This window comes from Grus americana, chromosome 1 (genome assembly GCF_028858705.1).
Source record: "Grus americana isolate bGruAme1 chromosome 1, bGruAme1.mat, whole genome shotgun sequence".
In the NCBI taxonomy this organism is placed as follows: domain Eukaryota; kingdom Metazoa; phylum Chordata; class Aves; order Gruiformes; family Gruidae; genus Grus; species Grus americana.
In genome coordinates, this window is record NC_072852.1 from 155328083 (window position 1) to 155351618 (window position 23536).

Below are 23536 nucleotides of genomic sequence, written 5' to 3' on the forward strand. Positions count from 1 at the left end.
AATTTCAAATACCCACAGGAGTCTGCATCCACATAAACAGAATGCAATAAAAATGGATACATATAACTGTATTTATGTGTTCATTTTAACTCTTCTAACTCTAAACCAGCATTATTAGCTGCTTTTGAGTATCATATCCTCTCCATTTCATAGTATTCAATTTCCTTATAATTAGAGGTAGTTCAAGAGCAATTACAGTATTTATGAAACAGATCAGCCTTTATTCCTGGCCAAATCAAAATCAACTTTCCCCCCCCCCCCCCCCATTTCCCATGAAGTTCTGCAAATCCTTGCCAATATTTCGGCCAACAGCAATTGTCAAAATGACAAGGCTGAGCAACAAATTTCTTTGAACAAGTACATCAAATTCACCAGACTCATTGCTTTCAGCTAGGGTGAAGGAAGAAAAGGTATTAACAGATTTGGGGATGAAGAGTTCCAAGTGAATTCAAAGTTTCACCATTATAAAACCAGCATATTTGGATGAAATACTGTTTCATGGGAGATTTCTAATACATTTATTCACAACCTTGAATGTATTTATTAGTGCAACAACACTGTGAATAAAGGAACTGGTTAAAGTCCATTTTGAAGTTGTAGAGCTAAATAACGAGCTCACAGCCACACAAACATGCGAGGCAGAGTGGAAGCCCCAATACAGGTGCCCCTACTCACAGGTTTATAATTTAGTCAAAGCTTTCCCATTTTATTGTCATTAGATTCTATTTCTAATCTGATTCATGTAATATTAGCAAACACACACAGCAGTTTTGAATTCTTTACCATTAGCTCTCTGTTTCTAATTAGATGCAGCTAGATGGAGTGGCAATTCCCCAAGAGAATTTATGAACTTGAGATGTAATTAAACCTTTTTCAGTTCTATTTTGCTCTAACGTATGATACAGAGATCAGTACATAGAAAGAAATCAGTTGGAGGAAGAAATAAAATGGAAATCTCAACTGCTGAGTCCTGGGGGAAACAGCTGAAAGGCAGGAGTTACAAATTAGTTAATAGGAAGATAAATTTTCACCTGAGGATAAAGCACTGGGGATGCTGCTCCTGGAATAGCATGTGGTAAGCTCTTTCAGCACAGGAAAATATATGTGGGGGAAGTGAGGAACACAATTTTCCAGAGTTACTTAAATAAAGCTGGGTCACCTGAAAAATTGTAGAAAATTAACATGATCAATACATTTCAAACGACTTATGTTTCATGCCCCCTCCCCCTTAATTCTGGGTCTTTAGTAAAGCTCTCTAAGCATTATGAACAGAGCCTCTGTATGTATATATGTGGTACTATTACAGTATCTATGAAGAATGTAACTAAAGAAAACAGAGCTATAAGCATAGAAGATCTAATTAAGATACAAAATTAAACATAACTAGAGGACTCAATAATACTGGTTTGTGTATTAATTGAGACAAAACCTAGTAAGTTTCTTTTTTATACCTCAACTGTATAGTTCTTCAATGTCTTGACTTAAAAATTTTACAAAATGAAATATGATCTCCCTATAACAACTTAAAATTGAAATCAAGGACCTGAAGTTATAAGCTAATTCATTTATTGCATGACAGAGTAGTCTCCCACAAAAAATCTCTCTATAATACAGAATAAATTCTGTGATACGCATAGCTGGCAACATGCACTATCCTTAAAGTACAAGTAGAACCAATTATCTGCTACTGAAACCTCTTTTTTTTTTTTTTTTCCCCCCGAGGATATCTTGATGTTCTTTCAGCTATTATCAAGCAGATTTCAGAAAAATTAGTCTGCTAACATCTACAATTCTGTTGTTTCAGAATAAATAAATATAATAAAGAAAATACAGAATGTGATATAGATAAGATTATGAACAGAAACACCATACCATTTCACAAATATCCTTAAATAAATAATTTTACCTACCTTTTTATATAGCTGTTCTCAGACTTTCTCATGGGTTTAGAAAATTAACACAGGCTCTACAGAAACCAATGGCAGCTGGGGAACAACTGGAACACTATGAGGCATCTAGAATGATACTGGATTCTATCACTTAAACAACCAAATCCTTTCCTTTCCACCATGTCCTGTTTTCTCCAACTATTCTCTCTAACTGACTTTCCACCACAGTGCCATTTTGTATTTGCGCCTCTCTCCAAACTAATCAGGTGCTTATCACCCCTTCCTATCTTACTTAGATATTAAACTATTGAATCTTGGAGCATCTACTACACTGTAGCTCAATGAATCCTCACGAAACGTCCCTATTCTCATTCAGGCCTTTCGAGCTACCAGACTAAACAAGATTAAATCCACACGGATTCTCAAGAATTCATTTCAGCATGTCACAAAGCAGAATGAAAAACCTCCACACGTTTACTTGCGTTGCATAAAGTTGCAAGTGCTTTGCAAGTTTAGATACTTTTCTAACACGTGGACTTCAAGAATATCTATATTTGCCCTAATCCGACACAAATAAATTCTGCACAAATGTAACAAAGCAGGATGATGGTCAGGCAAACTGTTTCCACATTTACTACCATATCTCCAAAGCAGCATCTGCATGTTCCTAGTAGTATAGTGCTACTATAGTGTATAGTGTAGTAGTACAGTGTATTTCCATGTAAAAATGCATTAATATTATAATTTAGCAGTTGCATTGAATTGCATATGAAGCAATGTATATTGGTGTTCATCAAGGTATGATTCTTTATGTCATTTCAGAGTGAATAATTGCTTATAAAAGGATTTATTTTAGTAGAATTCTATTGGAACTAAGTGTGGGAAGTCAGTGTAGGGTAACAAAATAAAAATTACCAAGAAGTTATGACAAGTGATTAAAAGAAAGAAGAAAACCTAAAGTGTTGCTCTTCTTGAAAAACGTACATGATTACCTCTTCATTGCTTCATACTGGATTTAAAAATAGTATCATGCCCAATATATCTTTGTGTTCTTTTTTTGACAGCTAACATACCACATACCCGAAACAAAAATGCTAACATTAATGAGCCACATCATATAGCATGTCAGTGTCTACTGAGGAATTGACATCATCAATTTTTATTACACTAATATACAGACCACCTAACACTTACAGACTTCATTATAATACCAGCTAAGCTGCTGCAGTATATTCGAGCATTTCAAAACTAGAGAAAACAAAGCTATTTTACAACCATGTTTTTTTGATGATCTGGGAAATACCTGTCTAATGCACAATACCATGTATGTAACAATGATTGAGTAAAAGCGATGATCATCCAAGGTGACCCAAACAATTACAGGACAAAAAGTCTCTCACACTAAACTTGCTGAAATCCATCTATCACAGACAGGTCAAGAGAAGATGCGGCAAATGTTCAGGAAACATTTTTATATGTAAGCCTACCATCTAAATTCTTTTTCTTTACAGTTCTCTCTTGGTGCACAAAATCATGTATCTAATGTAAAATACACAGTGACAGGAAAAAATATCATCATCTAAAACCTTGGGGATGATGGATGATTTCCATTTCTAGAAACTAAATTTAGAATCCCAACTTGGAATCTGCTGCCATTGAATGTCATAGCATTTCTTTCTCTCAAATCTACTATTGATACACACGAAGCCAGACAACATAGCAATAGCAAACAGCCACAGACTAGTTTGCTTGCCAAATTTTGAACCCTTCATAATTCTTGTAGGCTAAATAAACATATTTGAACACTCCCTAACACAACAGCGAGCCTGATCTTGGAGCAGTAACATGAGCTCAGTGCAATGACAAGAAAATAACGGAGATGGGGAAGAAATCAACAGTTATACTGTCTCTAAAATGGCTGAGTGAGGATTAAGCAGAGATTAAATCATTTGAATTTATGTTACTCTCACTGATCTACAAAGTCCATTGAAGTTACTATTAATGTCTAGGTACTGAAATGATAAGCCCCTTGCAAATAAATAGTGAAAGATTAGAAAGATAAGGGTACTACTATTCAAGAGAGAAACATCTGAAGCACTTCCTAAGTGGCCTTGTGCATATGACACTGCACACAAAGACCCAAGTTCCCTTTGCCCATGTGCTGCCTGTGCCCAACACAAGCCACCTCCGTACGACTGCCCCAGCGTAGTGCTAAGCTCATGCCAAGCACGTTGCACTCGTTGCTTGTATGGACGGTGTCTGGACTGAGTGGCCTGGTGTGGGGCACCAGGTTTGAGCCTTTCTGCACAATTCAAGGTTGTTATCTCCATAATTGTGTTTTGGGCAATGAACGTGTGAACTCAACCAACCACTGCATGAAGTATGCATCTATTTTTGCAAGTTTGGCAGTGGCAGAAACCACCAAGGCCATGTTATACATCAGGAACTATTTTTCAACAATCTCAAGTGCCAGTGCTCATACAAAACGTTAGCAAGATGACTGTTTTACAAATAAGACACAGCAAAAATAGTGGTATCTTAGAAGAAATTAAAAAAAAAAATTGCTAAAATATTAAAACTAAGATGCTCCCAACATAAAAAAGGCCATATACGTTAATTAATTTTAGGGGTTTGGCCTGCCAAATGAACTATATGAATCCACTGAAAAAGATCCACACTGTAACATTTCAAAGAGAGAATGCTTACCATGGTAGAATAAATAGGAAGTTCTTTAAATGGGTTAACAAGCAAGAGTATATCACCAATGTAGGTCTGAAAAAAAGAAGATATAATTTCTTTATTAAGTAATAAATTAAATCTTTAAGGAGGCTAATGTTTTTCTTCCAGAAAGGACTTTTGGCAAAGCCTCTGAAATCTAGCTATCAACATATTAAACATAATGCATGAATTCAGAGCTTTTAACTTCATAACTTTAAAGTGAGATCTAAATTTACAATTCAGACAGTACTAATTATTCTTTTTGTAACAAAAATGAGTTCTTCATAATGGAAAATTATGCAGAGAAGAATTGCACTGCATATATTATTGGTAGATTATTTGAAAGTTAATTTGCAATTTACCATTTGTTAAACTACAAAAATGTGACATGCCTACCATATAAACAAGTTCCTCAAGCAATTTTTTATGGGATAGATGACATAATTTAGAAATGTTATATTGATACATTAAAATATGTTTCTTGTGGGATAAGACAGAGCACCTGATACATATATGTTTTTATGCATGTGTATGTGTATGTGAACATATGTACATGCATATCGAAAAAAATCCTGGCTATATTTAAAATAGCAAACCATCCGCTGACTGCAAAGGTGCCAAGATTTTATTAATTTTTATTTAAATACTCATATGTGAAAGATGTACTTGAGTGTAAGATTGTAGGTCACCCTTGCTGCTATACTTCTCACTCCATATATGTAGCTGCTGCTGTATCACACTCTTGGAATGCAAAAATGCCAGACCTCTATCTCTGAAGAGGTCAGACAACGAACCGTCATGTGAACAGTCCCAGTCATGCTGCCTTTTTCAAAATGAAGTATTTTGATTTGAGGAGGCAGAAAATATTGCCTTTCATAGTAAAAGTACTATTTTTCTTCTGAAATGCAGTAATTCATTTCCTCTCTCTTGCCCACCCTGACTACACTGTTGGGTTTCCCTGCAAAATGGAACTTTATTAAGCTTCATGAAACATGAAAAAGAAGTGTTCAGTGCTAAGGAGGATTTGGTTTGGAATTGGAGTCCAAGGACTTTTCCTTCTAAGTCTGAAAACTACCAAAATTTTCAAGTGACGATATTTCTCCAGAAGTAACCTACGACTAACTGGATGCTTCCCGAGTTTAATATGGCAAAGCCAGGAAAACCTGCTTCACAAAAACCTTGCTATAATTATTTCATTTTGTATCTAGATGATTAACGTTATAATATAATGATTTCTGTAATATAGGAAAAGATAATGAGTAATTAAATAGCCCATGCTGAATTCTAAGCTTTTTAAATCTAAATTTCTTTTAAATGTCCAGTAATAATGTGCTCTATAAAAATTAAGTTAACATAATGTTAAAGATGGAAGGATCTTTTGGTTGTTTGAGAGGGAAGATTACATGCGCCCATCAATTTTTACCAATATACTTGCTCTGTGAAATAAACACACATAAATTTTATCCAAAACTATCTGAAGTGATATTCCATTTTTTATTTCTGCTTTTCCTATATAAACTTGAGAAATTGCAGGGCTTACACACACATATGTCCTGATCCATTTAAATATTAGTCATGAGTCTGGGGCAGGTTACTGTCCAGTGCTTATGGTAGTAATCCTATTTTTCCTATTCTCTCATTTGCTCTTTTTTGAAAGCTTACTGTTGATGGGCGAATAGCAACTCACATATATCTGATTATTATTGAAACGCTTCTGAATCTCATAAAGCAGGCTGCTGTCTGTGAGCTCACTCAGAGAAGCCAGGTCGTCATTTGGAGCTGGAGGCATTAGCTTGATCTAGAAAACACAAATTAGAGAAATAAAGTAACTTCACAACCAATCATTCTGTATCGTAATGTTCTAAGCTGAAGTATAAATCTAGATCAGTAGAATTTATGGGAAAAGATATATTAGGGAACTAGAAAGTTGCCACTCCTTCCAAATAATTACACATCATTAATCTTAAGCAAGAAAAGAACAACAAAAAATATTATCAATGTTAAGGTGTATAACTGCATGAGTCTGATGGGCTCTTAAGAACTCAGACCCCTGCTGGAGTGCCATTTGTTATCCCTGAACCCATAAAAATTCCCAGCTCAAATGCAATTCTCCTGCTCTCTTCATTAGATGTTTATGGCAGAAGAAATTAAGACCATGAAAGTTAGAGCACTTGTAAACTATTTATTGCACAGTATCTAACAAAGCTCTCATACTACTCTTCATCATACAGGATTTAAAATTCTATTAGAATTTTTCCTGCAGAATAGAAGATAATAAGAAGTGAGAATCACATTGTCAAGGAGACCAGAAATTCAGAAGCAGCTACTTTAGCCAAAACTGGTGAATGAAATGGGCTTAACAATTTTGAGATCTAGGAGGGATAATATAAGCTCTGCAAGGTAAAGTTTGGTAAGGAAACTAAAACAAAATCCAAAAGACAGAATAGGAGACAGAAGAAAAAAGTGTCACTGATAAGAGAAATTTGATTAAAGACAAAATAAACATTGATACACTAAGCAGTGTGCTTATAAATTATGATCTACAATTAAAATGTAGGTTGATTCCTTTTTTATGTCAGCCCAAAGAAAAACGTCTTTGCATCTCAGCAGAACACCTAGAAACAGAAAATTCTCATGTGAAAGATGGTAGAATTATTTGAATTGTTTGATCAGAGTTTAGTAAAATACTCTCTTGGTGTCTGTTTTGAGGATGGACAATGAAGAAACTTCTTTGTTCTATTGTTCTGCTTAAGATGAAGGCTCAGGCAAAAAGCAGGCCCTGGCCTGTCTCGGGGAACAGCTCAGCACCCTCGCCCTCTGGCAGCGGCACGTGGCAGGAAGTCAGTGACAGAAGCAGCAAGCAGACTGGGGGACTTCGGAAGGAACACGGAGTGTGCTTCTGGCAAGGAGAAGACCCCAAAGACTATGGATACTGGTGTTTAATACTGGGGATCTGATCCCAAACTACTGAACTTCCATTGTTTCTGTAGGTTCAAGGTCTAGCTCAGAAATCGCAACGCTCTGGGTTCTCTTCCTACACTTGTCAGAGCTGCACTGTGTGAAATTGATGACAACGTTCATCTTAACGAAGTAAGATTAACAATGTCTCTTCATCTAATACATACAAACACTCATTCACATGCAATTTTGTAGGTGATCATAAGCAAAACCTGGGAAGTTTGTACTTGAAATCAAGCAGGGTGAATTAGATGTTTCACATCTTCTCTAAATCATAGGTCTTTGGCCCTATCAATATTTTTCTTCTAGAAAGAGGAGTATTGAATACCAGTATCAAAATATTCAATGAACAGTCATAAAACAGATGGTATTGCTTATTCTCCTGTAGTCCAAGAATAAACAAATGATGTGCACCAGACATCACAACCACAGACCCACTAGTCCTTATGACATAAAACAAAATCTTGTTGGTTTTTGCTGTTTAAATATTTCACCAGCTTTACGCATACTCATATGCTGGTGTGGTACAAATGAAGTTAAAAAAACTTGAAACCTTCTCTAGTGTATAGACAGAGAAATACAAATACAAATTGTAGAATAAAAACTTCACATTTCATTTTACACTAAATATTCTTGTGGGTTCAAGTCAAAAAACGACTGCTCTCACATCAGCACAAAAAACCCCGAGACGCCTCTTTCTATCTGGACTTATTCCATGTGTAACTCACACCATGTCACTATGAACAGTTTTTCTTAGCTTCCAAGCTTTTTTATGTCCTTAGTTATCCTAATATTACACAGCTTCTTACAGTCCAAACAAACTGTCAAGTACTATACTTGGTTTTCAGTCACTTGCCCAGCTCAACCTACTTTTGTCACAAGCTTAATCACTACAGAAGCTGCAAAACAGAGCAAAATTGTTCTAAGTATTATAGAGCATGTATGAAGCCATAGCTCCTCATAGATGAAAGGTATATGTAAGCAGGGCTTGCAAGGTCCCAGCTTCTGTTGAGTCCCAGAGCCCCGCAGTACACTTTATCTATGGAGGGCACACTTCTACTCTTTTCTCTACTTCAAGCACTGTAGATGTTATTGCATTTTTTGCTTCTTGTAATAGCTCACAATAATTTCACAATATTTTCACAATAATATTGGGGACTTCAAAACACTTTAATTTTGGGACTGACACAGTGGAAAAATTTGGGGACCTCTTCTTTAGTCTTTAATAATTTCCTTACTATTCCTCTAAAGATAAAGACGTTCAGTAGAAAATAAAGCTTAAGGGAAACAGGCAAACTCCTCACAGAGAGCTGTCTCCTTTTTTTATCAGCTCTACCAACAGGCAATAAATGTTGACAACTAAAAGAGAACCTGTAAACCTCATATGCATGTAAAAGCATGAATATTAGCAAGAGATTTTTCTATGTTTTTCCACTCACCCACTAAAACAGGAAAGACAGGCATCTAAACTGCATTCCATCTGCAACAGGTGTTGAACTAGACAGATAAAGTAGCAACCCATAAAAAAAAAAGACGTACCATACAACAGTAGCTCTTGATGTACTAGCCGCATAGATGTACAAGGACAAGAAGGCAGTAGTGTGCAATCACACTGTAATGATGCTATTTCCTTCTTTCCCCATAAAAATTATGAAAAAACACCACTCATTCCCTCAAGCCCAAAAAAAAATAAATGTACAAATGCAAAAGACTATGTATCTCAAGGAGATTATTTACTAGATTTAGCTAATGTAATGATTGCTTCTTACATGTGCATGTCACGATGTATCTTCCCACAGTCCTCATCCCACCGATTCATTGTGTTCAGAAGAAAACATTTTCCACTCTAAAACAGTGGAGTCTATCAAAACATTACTGTGACCATTCCTCTTTTTTCTGTCTATTTAAAACACTTTCTTCTTAAAATATTTCTATTTTCGGGCTCAAAAAGCAGAATGTGAGTTTCCAACAAGACAAACATACACAGATTGCCTGCTATATCTGTCTGTGTCTTGCTGTCTGTCTATTCTAGAGGTTTATTCCTCACCCCATTAAAGTGAACGCAGATTTTTCTGTCACACAGAAGATAGCATTTCTTGCTCTTTTTGTTTTTAATCATAGCAGTTGCACGTGAGGCTGGCTAGAAAACAAGAATTCCATTTGGCAAGAAAAAAGTAAATTACATTTTGACATTTGTTTTTGATGATGCACATTGCAATAGAACAAAATGAACAAAAGAATTCCAAGAACTTAATTTTAAGTTTCTTGTAGAGGGAAAGCAGATGACAGACAGAAGCCTGTAGCCTCTTTCCCTTATTAGTGTGCTCACCTGGCTTGCAGGAAGCAAGCAGAGGTCTTCACTATACTCCCTTGTGTCCTATCTACACTCAGAACACCTGTGCCAGAGAATGAGCTTCTCTTAATCTATCTCCATAAAGATTAAACCTACGCTAGGCTGGAGGGTTTGGAGTCAAGCACTGCCCTGGGGTTCTCCATATTTTTGGAAGCGTTAGCACATTTTCTTGTATGTTCTTGGCACATGCCAGCAAGGACTCGTGCAGATAATACCTGGGTATCATTCAGGTCACGTGTCAATGGTCATTTCCCATGGGCAGTTTGGGCATAGCCCCGTCTTTTGAAGGAGAAAAGAGTTTTGTCTTATGGATGTGCACTGACCCATCCCACATATCCTTAGGCCAGGGAACAGGCCCTGGCTTGGTTTATTTCGTAATCTAGGTATAGCCAAAGATGCTGACTCTATAGATAGATGGTTAGAAACATGAAGTGCTCACTTAAACTCCAAGTAAGGGAATTGAAATTTTTTTCCATCAACTTTTTTTTTTCTATGAAGTTTAGGATTTGGTGGTTCAGCATTTTCTAACACTCTTTGCATCAAAATTCACAGCTCCAAGAGCGAATAAATCACACAGAAATAAGAAACCCTAGAGTTTCTAAAGTCACAACTGATTTGACCTGGTAGTAAACAGTATTTACATTATTAATAACTTATTTGTGGGGTCCTTTAAATTCTTTTCTTATCTACTTTTCTGAGCGTACAGATGGGTTTTCTCTATTTTTTCGCCTTGATGCATGCATCTGGCTATCATACTGATTGCATGATGCATATTTTACGAGACATAAAAGAAAAATAGCCATAAATACAGCATAAGTTCCAATATAACTATGCCTCTGGAAGTTATTAGTTTTTAAGATTTTTGTAATGCTAACAATGAAGATTCCTATTTACTCATTTAAATTACGTGTAATTAACAGCACTCACAATCTGCTCAGATAATAATCTCTAATGATTTTTATTTTTTAAATACTTATATCACTGAAATAAGTATGCATTCTAACTCTTATGTGTAATATTACAATATACATAGTTGTCCCTTGTGGTAAATGAACAATCACAGGGGCATCAGGGGATGCTCTATCACACAGTTCATATGGCCAACAATATGTGAACAAGAATTACAAGCCAAAGTCAAAATATTTTTTTTAAAAAAGACCCAATTAAGAAAAAGAAAAGATTTAATCTATATTTGTTTGTAGCATGAAGCACATAATTCAATTCCAGGCCAGTAATTTCAATCTGCTATCAGAAAAATATCCTTCCCAGCTGAGAGGAAGAGAAATTGCCAGCTATGATAAAATTCTGGAAATTATTCATACTGCTTTCTTTGTTTGGCAGCACAGACCTTGACATTACGGATGATCAAAGAACATGTTTTATCTGGAGAAAAAGCAAAAGCTAACGCAAGCCAAGAAAGACCCAAAATGCTTTATCAGTGTAGCAATTTGATCCCCATCTCCTATGCTTCATGTAATAAAAATCTTACTTCATGAGAAATATTATTTTGTTAAGGCTCTTTTTCATTATTTTTGCAATTAAAAAAACCTAAGGCTACATATAAATTTGAGCTGTTAGCTGTTAGTTTTCTCAAAATCAAAAAAAGTTACGAGCTTTCTCTATTAAAAATGCATGTTTAAGATGTAATAAGATGAAATTTTTCTCTCTGATCCCCCAATAAAGGCCTATTCTCTATGCCATATTGCCTTAGAATGTATGAAATTTCTGACACAAAGCATGGGAAATATCATGCTGATCTATTTCAATAATATATGAACATATAAGTAATGACTCCACATATCCTGTTGAAAAATTAAACAGTACATGATTATGTTGAATGGATTTTGGAATGCAACTAGTAAGAATAAGAGACAGTGAAACTCATTAGAATAAGTATACCCAAGAGGTAGAGATAGGGGGAAGGGGTTCTTCAAAGCTTTCCTTTGGTATCAGCACTAAATAAAAATTTTACTTCCCAAATTGTGCAATAATAATAATAATAATAAAAAAAGTGTTACTTGGAAATATCATCTCTGAAACCTAAGATCTACATATTATATACACAAATATGGATGTGATATACATGTACCTACAGTTCATAATGCATGACAAGTAGTATAGAATACAATCCCTGTCTTCACAGGATAACAAAAACTACATTAACAAGAACAGTCAAAGTACAATGAAATTTTGGTCTTGATTGCTTTTCTTCAACTATGGCAGTTTTTGCTGCCTCTTGATTCCTGGGGCCAGAGGCCAGCTGTGATAGGTAGCTCCTTATTCCACAAGAGAAGAGAACAGAAGAAACAAAGCACTGCTCATAGTAAGCAATATGTTTAAGTTACTGCAGCTCACTGTTCTGTAAAAATCTGAGACTGCCAATAAATACAACCAAAAAACATCAGCAAGAATGTGCTGAAACAATAAATACCTATGACGGAAAGGCCAGTTTCCAGGATCACAACTATGTCACTTCAAAAGAGAAAAAACTTCATATTTTCATTTGATAAAACATGGGAATTCTTTAGTTTACTAAAATTAAACTATTTCCTGAACACTCTTTTGTCGATAAGAGCCAAAACTTATTAAGCCCTTATGAACTGAAAAGTTCTGTTAATCTATGATTTTTATTTTTTTAATGCAACCAGTCATTTAAAAACGCAACTGCTGAAACAGCACAGTTTCTAACCTATCCCACGTTAGTGCAGATTTCCCAGATAGGACTGTTACTACTTACTCATTTCCAAAGAAGCGTCACTCCTTATTCAGCAACTGCAGATATTGGGCAAGGTTTGTAGTTTCTACTGCTTCTAAAAGACTACAAGGTACATATTCCTTCTAGCTCATGTAGAATTTCACAGAGAGCTTTCTGCAGAAGTTTCTCAGCTAATGGAGCTCAAAGGGATTCACCTTTAGTTATGCTGTCTTGTCTTTGAATTCTAACTGCTGTGGAAAGTGCGGTGAAACAGGAGAAAGAGTAAAGTTTTGGAAATCTGCCCTGGGACTCTGAAGTGACTGTAGATCATGGTGGAGGAAAAAAATACCAGCATGAAAACTTCTGGTTGCTCTTTGTCACCTAGGAGATTAGATGCTCTTCTTCCAATCTGTTTCTGCATATGCTTTACTGCACAAACTACAGAGCAAAAGCATAGCCTAGAGATATGAAAACTTGAATAATTTTACTTAGGTCCGCACCAAAACAGAATCAAGCAGAAGGAAGTATATATGTTCTTGTTCACACTTCTGTTGAACATTTAGAAGCAAGTGACAATGTCAGCGAGACCCTAAGCTAAATTTCTTACAATTATAGGAGGGTTCCTCCTAATAAGGTTGGAAGCATTTACTTTTCTGACCAGCAGTGCTTCTCTTCTGGATTGACTGTGTTTTCATCACATCACTGCACAGTCAACAAGGACAGAAATTATGAGACATGAAAACAAGATGTATGCGAAGTGCAAAACATCTTGTGGTACCTTCTGACTGAACAGAGAAATGAGTGCTCTATGGGATTCCAAAGCTGAGGACTTTTAGAGATGGATATGTATGATTGACACAGGAACTCACTGATTGATCTCTTATGATTAATAAATTCCTCTGAAATGCATTAAAAAAAAAAAAAAGCAGTGGAGTGTGCATGATTCTGCCAAAGCAGTTAGGTAGTGTTTAAATGCAGATGAAATCAGTATCTTGCTCTTTCGTTATTCTTCAGAGTAAATTATTTTAAATGGAAATTCTCCCCTCCATCTCCGAATCTAAAGTAGTTTTTTTCTTTGGCTATATACTTCTGGAATATGTGTTTCCCAAATACACGTAACAAAAAATAAAATCCCTTGTACAAAAATACCCCAAAAATCTTAACCTCAAACCCAACAACATTTAAGTCCTAAACATTCAAAGTTAGGACATGCCAGATTTACATGCAACAGATAATTGCCTCCTTTTGCATTCACCCTGTACACTGAATGAGATTGTGATCCTGTGGAGAAGGATATCCAAATAATCACTGCCTGTATCCTAACGCATTAGCACAAGAAAGGGAGTTAACACTGCAGCTGTAAATCTGGCAATTCCGATCTTTAAATTACAGTCACTTATTTTGCAACTTAATATTCCTTAGACATTCTTTTTGTTTTTGCGGTCTCCCAGTTTGTGTTTCTTTCCTTTGTAAACTGAAGTTAGAGACAAGAGCACGCTTTGGGCAGTGCTAACAGTTGTCCCTCCCCTGTTGTGAACCATGAATAGAGTCAGAGGAGCTCTGAGCCCTCCGACTGCCACAGCCCCTGACCCGCCACCAGAAGCTGGTAGGAAGCAGCTGTTCAATTTGCAGCGAGGGAACTCTTTGCAGGGTCAGACTGATTGCAGGGAGCGAGGAAGGACACAAGGCTCCACAGTGCAAACGATACTGCTGTGTGGTGAAGGGAAAAAAATTACTACGGTCTTCGGCTTCATTAAGATAACAATTTCCAGACCTAGGCACTAAGAAACATTTCGAGAAACTGCATGCCGTTACCTGTTCAAGTTTGGTTGAAGTGTTCACCGTGACATTTTCAGATGCACCGTCTTGAGATTGTTGCTTACATAAACCTTTAGCTGCATCTTTAAACATGGTGTCTTTCTCCAGCAAACTGTCTTGCTTGGCAATCGGTAAAGCCAGGGGATTGCTACAAAGAGAATCAATAAAGCAATTAGACTCCTCCTGAAGATGTCAGACAAACAAAAGATTGCCAAATGTGGGTGGCACAAACACAGAACTGATACAATTCACGACACGAGTTCCTCGATCAAGTACAAAAAGGAAACGGGTGAGAAATAAACTGTTCACATAGGTTGGTCTGTTCCAAAAGACACAGAGCAAAACACTTTGATTTAAAATTCACCTTTATGCATATATTTTCTGAACTGAGCAAGCCAAAGAGAATATGCATGAGTCTTCTTCTGACAGCACTAGGCTGGCAAATCAATAGCCAATTTGGAAACTGAATTTAAAATACAAAATTAACCTACACAATACTGTTTTGAAAAACAATATATTTTAAAATAATTCAATACAGATATTGCCATTGCAGTTAAAATTAAATTCCACTACTTTTTAGCTTACTTTTAATCAGATAATATCCAAGATATATTTTATGACCAAAAGCTGCTTTGAATTTGTGATATGCTAAAAAAAAACCCCACAAGCAAACAGCAGACTCTGAAATTACTGCAACAATATACAAAACTCCTCATTCACTTATAAGTTAAACCTATCCTTACACACATGGAAATGTTTTCCCTACTGACACTTCAAATCATATCACACTTCTGAAAAACAATAATGCCAAAATTTTGGATGATTTTGGCAGTGTTGTACATCCAGAGGAATTAGCGAGGAATCAGCCCCAGGAGCAGAGAACAGAAACATCTTAAAAAACAATGGTCTGGGCTCTGACAGTGCAAATGAGACAATCTCATGGAGCGTACAGCAGCTCCTTGCCAAAATGTGTGCAGAATTTCTTTGAAAGGAAATGTGGGCTCAATGTGGGAATGTGGGAATAATGCATTCCACCATGGGATAAAGCCCAGATGTCAAACTTAGTTTAAAAAAAAAAAATCTCATTTTTACTCTAAGTTACTTGAGTTTGATCACTGATTATAATAAAGCTGGGATTATACATGCAGTTTATTCAAATGAAATGAAGGAGGACCCATACATAGCTAACATTGATTTCACTTCAGGATAAGAACTGCTGTTGGAAACAGAACTGAAATAGAGGTACAGTTTTAGAAAGGTACAGTCCTAAGCAGAGGCAAAGCACCTTCTAAGTAGAATTTTTTGGAAAACAAGTCAAAGTAGTTTACCATTGAAAAAAGATACATGAACAAAGACTTTCTTTTGATGAAACCCTCAGTCTGCAAACATTGAACTAGTTTCAACATTTTGTAATGAAATATACACAATTTCCTGTCTAATGATGTTTTGATTCAGACATTTTAATGTAAAATGTCTAGAGGAACACTAGTGAAAATAAAAATTTCTATTTACTGCTTTGCTTTACCGAAGATAAATTTGTCATAAATTTGTTTGCCAAATGTCACATGGACAAAAGATCCAAGAGGCAACTGGCTTTGTCTTTTTTTCTTGATTTGGATTGCAAAACAGGAAAGCCATTAGCCAACTTTTTTCATGAACTTGGCAATTAGATGTCATACAATAAAAGGTATCAGTGATTAGATGGTGGAAGAAATGAAATAGCTGTGACACCCACAAACAGAAATGATTAATAGTAATGCACATTTTACCTAGACTCAGAATGGAACAAAACATAATTAAATATAAAGTTTTATCTTCTAGTAGTCTTTTGCTATTGTTCAAAACTGCTCAAATTCCTTCAGTCTGAATTATTTTTAAGATTTAATCACAGAAAAAGGGAAGATGCAAAGAAAGCATAAGCCAAATAATGAATTAAAATATTAAAAAACGAAGCACTGCCACTTATAACTTTCTGTTTAACATCTTTGTCAGCAACATGGACGGGGGATCGAGTGCACCCTCAGCAAGTTTGCCGACGACACCAAGCTGTGTGGTGTGGTCGACACACTGGAGGGAAGGGATGCCATCCAGAGGGACCTTGACAGGCTGGAGAGGTGGGCCCGTGCGAACTGCATGAAGTTCAACAAGGCCAAGTGCAAGGTCCTGCACGTAGGTCGGTGCAATCCCAAGCACAGCTATAGGCTGGGCAGAGAATGGGTGGAGTGCAGCCCTGAGGAGAAGGACTTGGGGGTGTTGATTGATGAAAAGCTCAATGTGAGGTGGCAATGCATACTTGCAGGCAAGAAAGCCAACCGTGTCCTGGGCTGCATCAAAAGAGGTGTGACCAGCAGGTTGAGGGAGGTGATCCTGCCCCTCTACGCCGCTCTTGTGAGACCTTATAGCAGCCTGTCAGCACCTGAAGGGGCCTACAGGAAAGCTGGAGAGGGACTGTTTACAAGGACATGGAGTGATAGGACAAGGGATAATGGTCTTAAGCTGAAGGAGGGTAGATTTAGATGAGATATAAGGAAGAAATTTTTTACTGTGAGGGTGGTGAGGCACTGGAACAGGTTGCCCAGAGAAGCTGTGGACGCCCCATCCCTGGAAGTGTTCAAGGCCAGGCTGGATGGGGCTTTGGGCAACCTGGTCTAGTGGAGGGTGTCCCTGCCCATGGCAGGGGGGTTGGAACTAGATGGTCTTTGAGGTCCCTTCCAACCTAAACCATTCTATGATTCTATCATAATTTTTAATTATTCATGTGATGTGTCTTTTAAATTGTGAAGATCTAAGATTTTTTTGCTGTGAAGTTGAACCTTACCCATTTAATCTTACCACTTTTGTGTTAACTACAAAATACAGGTTAGAAACCCTTCTTAAAAATCAGCTGTAAACTCCTTGCAACCAAATAAACTTTTCAGTTGTTACAAAATAGAAGTAGGTTGTAAATCACAGCAAAGTGTGAGGCAAAAAGGTGCCTACTTTTTCCACAGATGTATTTTGCACTTAAGAGGACAATAATAACATGACTTAACAGGCGTGTTCTGTATATTGAAGTACAGGAGAATAGCCTATAAATTATGTACATTTGTGAGATATTAATGGAAAAGCTGACATGTAATTCATATTATAACAAAAATGTGAATGATTACAAGAAAGGAAAAACTATTAGAATTACTCCAACAATTCATTATGACTCAGGTTCAAGAAGGCACTCTGAAAAATAAAACAAACTGAAATAAAATGTTTCCAGAAAACAGTGCCTTTTAGAAAAATATTTCTATTAACATTCATATGTATTTCTATTACTCACAAGATGAAGACAAGCAATACCATTGAAAATTGAACTATAAGACAGTGCAAGAGAAGATTTTATGTTAATGTAGGCAAATGGATTAGCATGAACTCTCTTCTTTTATGAAAATTAATGGATAATTAATAGATAATTAACCACAAAGGGAGACTTAAGCCAAAATAGTGTTGCATAATAGACAGGAAGGAGAGTTATCTAGGGTAATCTTATTTGAACAAGGTAGGACTGTTGCCACTGGCATACCTAACCAGGAAAATATCCTGCATGTTACATAGAGGAATAGTCATTTCTTTTTTTAGGTGTACAAGCCATCATATGTGGAATTAATTTGAGGTTTTGCGTAGGTTTGGGGTTTTTTTAGATAAACTGAGACGGTTTTCTGTAAGTTGCCATCCTCCAGCATGTCCTTGTTTTAACAAAAAAAAAAAAAAAAAAAAAAGAAATCATACCAAAAAATGGGAGCTGACAATCAAATAATTGACAGCTTTATCATCAATGTTTGAATCACTATGGTAGCTTATAACTTGGTAGAAAGATGTTATAAAAGGCATTATATTAAGGCAGATTCTGCAATGACATTTTCATGGTCTCTTTGAGCTTATAGCTTTTGTTGGAGAGAACTTCTGTTACTGTAATCCTTCCATAGACAATTCTGCAATCCTCCAAACAATTTCTAAGCCAGTTAACATCTGTAAACCACATAATCTCTGAAATTTCAGTCTGAAAAGCTTTTGAAAGTTACGTAACAGAAACTTCAGAATGGATTAAACACCAGAAGAGTGTTTGAAACCCCTAGGATAATTGAAATGCAAGTTGCTACATAAATGATAAAATGGAAATGCTCTGTGAGAAGAAAAATGTAATTGCTTTTCGCTTTGTTGTCTGGAACACATCCATGTATATTTTTTCACATTCTTCTGCTGATTTTGAAACACATCCATTACTATAATTAATATTTACTTAAATATGTATCAGAAAATATATAATGTGATTAAGTTAGCATTACTTCGAGAATAAGTTCCTAATTTTTTAGTATTTATTACTACCTAGATGACTGCACTATCTGTGTGTTTAGGGACTATTTCACCAAGAAAATTTCTACAAGTACATGTACTAAACTAGAAGTGCAGTGGTGATCATTGCAGCCATATCACAAGCCTAAAGTTACCTTTAAACAGATAGAACCAATTTAATTTCCTGAACTGTAAACTGTGTCAATTAGTGTATTCTGGTGCAGGTATTTTTGCCAGTGGAGTAACAGAATTTCTTCTGATTTTGCCATTAGAATTAAAATTGGCAAGAATTTCCAGCACAGACCTTAGGTTTTCTGCATTGATCAACCTTCAAAAAACCTCATGACATTAGCAAAATTCTTTCCTTTAGTTAATTTACTTGATCAAACTTCAAAGAAACTCACACTGATAATAGAATGGAAAGACGAATGTTGATTATATGACAAAGTGGTCTGCAATATGAAACCAGCTCCCTACTCGTTGGCCTCTACGGGCCATGTTCCACCATTTTATCCCCAAATAGTAATACTTTATCAAACCAGTAAGAAACACTCAGATAAGGTGATTATGCATTAATTAATGGTACATCACAAGCACATTTGTAAATCCTTATAATGAGATGCTGTTAAAATGTATATAATGCAGTGAGCAAAGTGCATTTCCTGCAAATTACTGTACTGGGCGTAAGCTGTGAGGTTTTGGTAGCAGAGGGGCTGCAAGGAGGTCTCTGTGGGAAGAGACCACATGCTGCCCCATGCTGGATACAGCCAGTTTCAGCCAGCTCTGCAATGGACCCACTACAAGACACAGTTGAGCCCATTGGCCAAACTGGTGGCGCCTCTGTGAAAACATATTTAAGAAAGGACAGAAAATGCCACAGGGAGAGAGGAAGAGGGAACAAAAAGACTGAGAAACAAAAGAGAGACCACCAAGGTCAGCAGAGCAGGCACTGCCACCTCCTGAAGGGACATCAGTTATTTCTCTCTGCAGCTGCTTCCTTCTTGCTCTTTTCCTGTGTGGCACATGGAGGAGCCATGCTGGTGCAGGTACACCCCTGGAAGGACTGCAGCCTGTGGACAGGTCCACACCAGAGCAGATATTTCCCTGAAGGCACTGTGGCCTTGGAGGAGCTACACTGGAGCAGGTACTCCCCTGAAGATACTGCAGCTTGTTGAAGACCCATGCCGAAGCACAGGAAAGAGCAAGAAAGGAGTGGCAGAGAGAAATAACTGCAACCCTGCCCTGTTGAACCCTGAACCCCTCACTGAAGGGATTAAGTGTACCTTGCAGCGATAACAAGGAGGGAAAAGAAGAGGTGGTTGGAGTGAAGTTGAGCTTCAGAAAAGGGGAGGAAAGGTATTTTCCCTGAGTGTATAAATCTTTGCTTACTTTTTTGCTTTCCTTTTTAAACAGTATAAATCTAGCTCCAAATTTGTAACTGCTGTATCATTTTATCTGTGATTGTACGTATTATTTTTACTTTCAGGACTTGTCCCTGCTTGTCTCATAGGCAGTGGTAATTTTACTACACTATTCCCATCTACTTTAATAAAAGGATGTATTAACCTCTAATAATTCTGCTAAGGCAACCCTAGATAATTTTACTGGCAATTATAACAATGTGTTTTATTTCTCATAGTCTATATTTATAGAATTAAGGCTGACCAAAGGAGATGAGAGGTACAAATACAAAAGATGATTCCGTAGATTTCCAAAATGAACGAGTTACTTGACCCATCAAATCGTGCAGAATCACAGAATGGTTGAGGTTGAAAGGGACCTCTAGAGGGCATCTTGTCCAACCCCCCTGCTCAAGCAGGGACACATACAGCCAGTTGCCCAGGACCATGCTCAGATGGGTTTTGAATATCTCCATGGACACACAGACAGGATTCATAGATTGACAAACACAGTTCAAATGATAATCTGACCTCAGTGCATCACTCTTAACAACAGAAACACTTACAGTTTATTGGAAATTGTGGGCAGATCATGGATGATCTCTTCATATGGCTCTTCTTGAGATAAAGTAGAAACAACTACAGGGTCTTTCATTTTTTCCTCCCAAACAACTTCAGCCTTCAGAAGCATTTCCTCAATAAACTCAGAAGCTGCAACATCTAAGACATTGAAACACCCAGATATCAGACAAAGAAAACAGTGCAGAAAAGCTCCTAGTTAAAATCTCTAGAGAAGATTAAGATTAAGATTTAGCATCTGGCTAGATAAATGAAAATAATTGCTCAGATATTGATCATAAAATAATACTTGAAATTACTGAGCAAATAAAGGCAAAGTAAATTCAGTATGGAATTAAGTTTGTCATTTGCAAAACCTCAAAACCATTCTCACTGTGTGGTGAGTTGAAGTATCTTTCAATAATTCATAGGACTTCAGGAAAATCAACACACCTGTTTTCAACTCTGTATTTCAATGAAAACTTGTACTGAAATCCTTTTAAAAGCTTCTACAATTCTACAAACTAGATTTATATATCTTCCACATACAGAAGTGCTGAAATCAGTTGTGTTTGCTGACCAGAAATAGAGTTAGCTCAACTGTGTTAAATACATAGTAAATGTGGTTAGCTACCTGTATTGTTCGATGATCTCCGTTTGGTCTATAGCCTTTTATACAAATACAAACTGGCATGCATCTAACCACAAACAACTTTCCTGATGTTAACTGTCTTGAAGTTCCCTGTGAGTGTATTTGTAGGTGGCACACTATTTGAAGCATAACATATCTCAGTTTATTATGCAAAGGAAGTTTCTCCTCATAATCTGACAGAAAGATTCTATTTTCTACATTACTGAGTTCCTTTTCCATTTTATCCTAGGCATAGAAGATTGAACAAACATGTGTTTCTTCTCTCCAACACTGCTATCTAGCATTACTGCATTAGCCCTGCTTTGATCACTGGATTAGACTAGTTGATCTGAAGTCCATTCCAACCTAATATATTCTAGAATTCTGTTATCTTTAGAACCAGTGCTTCAGCTCCCTGTTGCCATCTGGTCTAAGAAGGTGCCTTTTTTCTGTGGGAAACAACAGGCATTACACTTGAAAATTGGATGGTGAATTTGTTTTCAGTCAACAGCTACAGAGATTCCAGTTCAGTAAACACAGAGAAAAGAGCTCAGTAAGAAGTCACCAAAGAAGTGTAAATGCAGCTACCACCAAGGCACTGAAGAACTTACAAGGAAGAAACAGAACTAAAAATAAACAGAGAATGCAACAAGTGGAAAAAATTGCTATCATTTGATATGACATCCTGCATGATCATGACTAGCAGTTCTCAGTGGTATATGAAAAAACATATATACACATGCATATGTATATAACTCTAAACACTATATAAATTATATGTAGACACGTATATATATGTGTGCCTGTGCATAACTAAGAAAGCAAGAAGGAAAGAAAACAGTGTCACAGTAACCAGTACATACATAATATACATGGATTTTCACCTACCTGAAGGCTTTTCATTATTGCAGTTAAGAAGATTGGGATTCGCCCAGTGTATCAGAAGCAGCTTCACAAGGTTGGTCTAAAATGGGCAAAACCAGAGGTGTTTGAAATGGCAGAAGTAGGACAGGAGCAGTATACTTGTCATTCAGTTTATTCATTCCTTCCTGCACTAGCTAACATCATACGATAAACCATAGGCAACACCTCCAAAATACCACCTTCTGCAGCTACTACACACACTGGTATAAATTCCAAAAGGCAAAATAAAATACGGTTCTTGTACGACTTCCATGTACCCTCAGCATAACTCCACCCTTGAAGTCTCGCTCCATCCCTACACATGTAAACAAATCCATATTAATAAGGAAACAAACTAACCCTCCATCACCACCTGTCATGACTTAGATCACAAATATTTCTTTATGCCTAACTAATTCAACAACTGTGTACCATCACTGCCAAAGGGATTTGACTCACAGCCATCATGGATGTAAATCTGTTCGATGTCAGTAGTAGAAATTGGCACATTCATCTTATATTTACCAAATCCATTTAACGTGTTAGTAACGGTAGCAATTATAGTACAGTAGAGTAGGGTAGAGTATCTATAATGAAAAAGTCTAAAACATATTTTTCAATTCCTGCAAGAATGCTGCAAGCAACTCTTTTTAGTGAGCTCTTCTATCACTGCACCGAAGTCTCTGGAGAGAGTTCTTCATCAAAGGCTGTAGTGATGTCTACCCTGATAAATTGGTTGGTCAGAAAGAAGTAAGAAACTGCGCAAGGAGCAAAAAATACATTTAGACTGTGAATATAGAGCTCAACTAAATGAGAGAACTGTTTGCACTTTTGGATATATGCTAAACCAAATAGAATTTATAATGTAAATTTATCCAACAGGGGAGGCCAGGATGAGCACAGGGGAAAATAAGCTGTGCAGAAAAGAAAGGATTCTTCAGAGCAGAAGAAGAGTGCTACAGAAAAATGAGACCTGAATTGGAAGGCAGGTAAGGGAAAGAATAGTAATTTGGCATAAAAACAAGCAATAAATAGATAGATAGATAGATAGACAGACAGACAGACAGATAGATAAATAAAAGCTAAACAGGAAGGAAAGCATGACAATAAAAATAATAAAATTCAGTGTGGATTCAGTACATAGGAGACAACTTACTACAAAATACCATGACAAGGAGGAATCACTTAAACACAAAAAACCCCCAAACTTCTGATCACAGAAAACCAGGAAAATATTGTTGCAAATTTCTATAAAAACAAAAAGATCTTGCCCTCCTCAGCTTTCTAATA

At 36.6% G+C, this 23536-nt stretch overlaps 1 protein-coding gene across 3 annotated transcripts in view; it reads right to left on the minus strand.

The window, feature by feature from the left end:
• The window catches only part of MYO16 (myosin XVI), a 405915-nt gene that overhangs the window by 184995 nt on the left and 197384 nt on the right, over positions 1-23536 (minus strand). For all 3 annotated transcript variants that reach the window (XM_054807394.1, XM_054807387.1, XM_054807380.1), the window contains 6 exons: positions 22232-22307; positions 20721-20874; positions 14429-14579; positions 6295-6405; positions 4596-4661; positions 1032-1159 (listed from right to left, as the gene is read on the minus strand). In XM_054807394.1, coding sequence (XP_054663369.1) covers positions 1032-1159; positions 4596-4661; positions 6295-6405; positions 14429-14579; positions 20721-20874; positions 22232-22307 — 686 coding nt within the window. The remainder of the gene's footprint in view (positions 1-1031; positions 1160-4595; positions 4662-6294; positions 6406-14428; positions 14580-20720; positions 20875-22231; positions 22308-23536) is intronic.